This window comes from Cariama cristata, unplaced genomic scaffold, assembly GCF_000690535.1.
Source record: "Cariama cristata isolate BGI_N322 unplaced genomic scaffold, ASM69053v1 scaffold9187, whole genome shotgun sequence".
NCBI classification, from domain to species: domain Eukaryota; kingdom Metazoa; phylum Chordata; class Aves; order Cariamiformes; family Cariamidae; genus Cariama; species Cariama cristata.
This window is the reverse complement of record NW_009628307.1, coordinates 1-340: the sequence shown is the minus strand read 5'-3', so window position 1 is coordinate 340 and position 340 is coordinate 1. Positions and strand designations below refer to the sequence as shown.

General features: G+C 64.7%; 1 protein-coding gene across 1 annotated transcript in view; it reads left to right on the top strand.

The window, feature by feature from the left end:
- ZMYM3 (zinc finger, MYM-type 3) overlaps positions 1–239 on the top strand; it is a gene marked incomplete at its 3' end in the record, with an annotated part of 21,792 nt that extends 21,553 nt beyond the window's left edge. The window contains exon 26 of the mRNA XM_009704755.1: positions 89–239. Coding sequence (XP_009703057.1) covers positions 89–239 — 151 coding nt within the window. The remainder of the gene's footprint in view (positions 1–88) is intronic.
- Between the last annotated feature and the right edge of the window lie 101 nt (positions 240–340).

The window sequence follows — 340 nt, the reverse complement described above, 5'->3', positions numbered from 1 at the left end:
CTTAGGGGATGACATGGACGGGGCGAGGTGCTGCTGGGCTGGCTATGCTCCAGCCCTGGCTGCCTCATCTCCCTGCCTCCCACTGCAGGCCGGGGGCCATGCTGCATGGGAGTGGATGGTGCTGCGGCAGTGCTGTCTCTTCATTGTTACCAAACTTGGACATCCCATCCTGCTCGTTACAGGCCTCTCCTACATATATGGCCCCCACGCTCAGCCCTGCCTCCTGTCCTGGCTGCTGGGTGAGCCGTCTTCCCTGGGGCCAGTCCCCACAGCATTGGGGTGGCAGAGCTCCCAGGGTAGCTCCCCTTGCCCAGCCCTGTCCCCCCCTACCCCCAGCCCT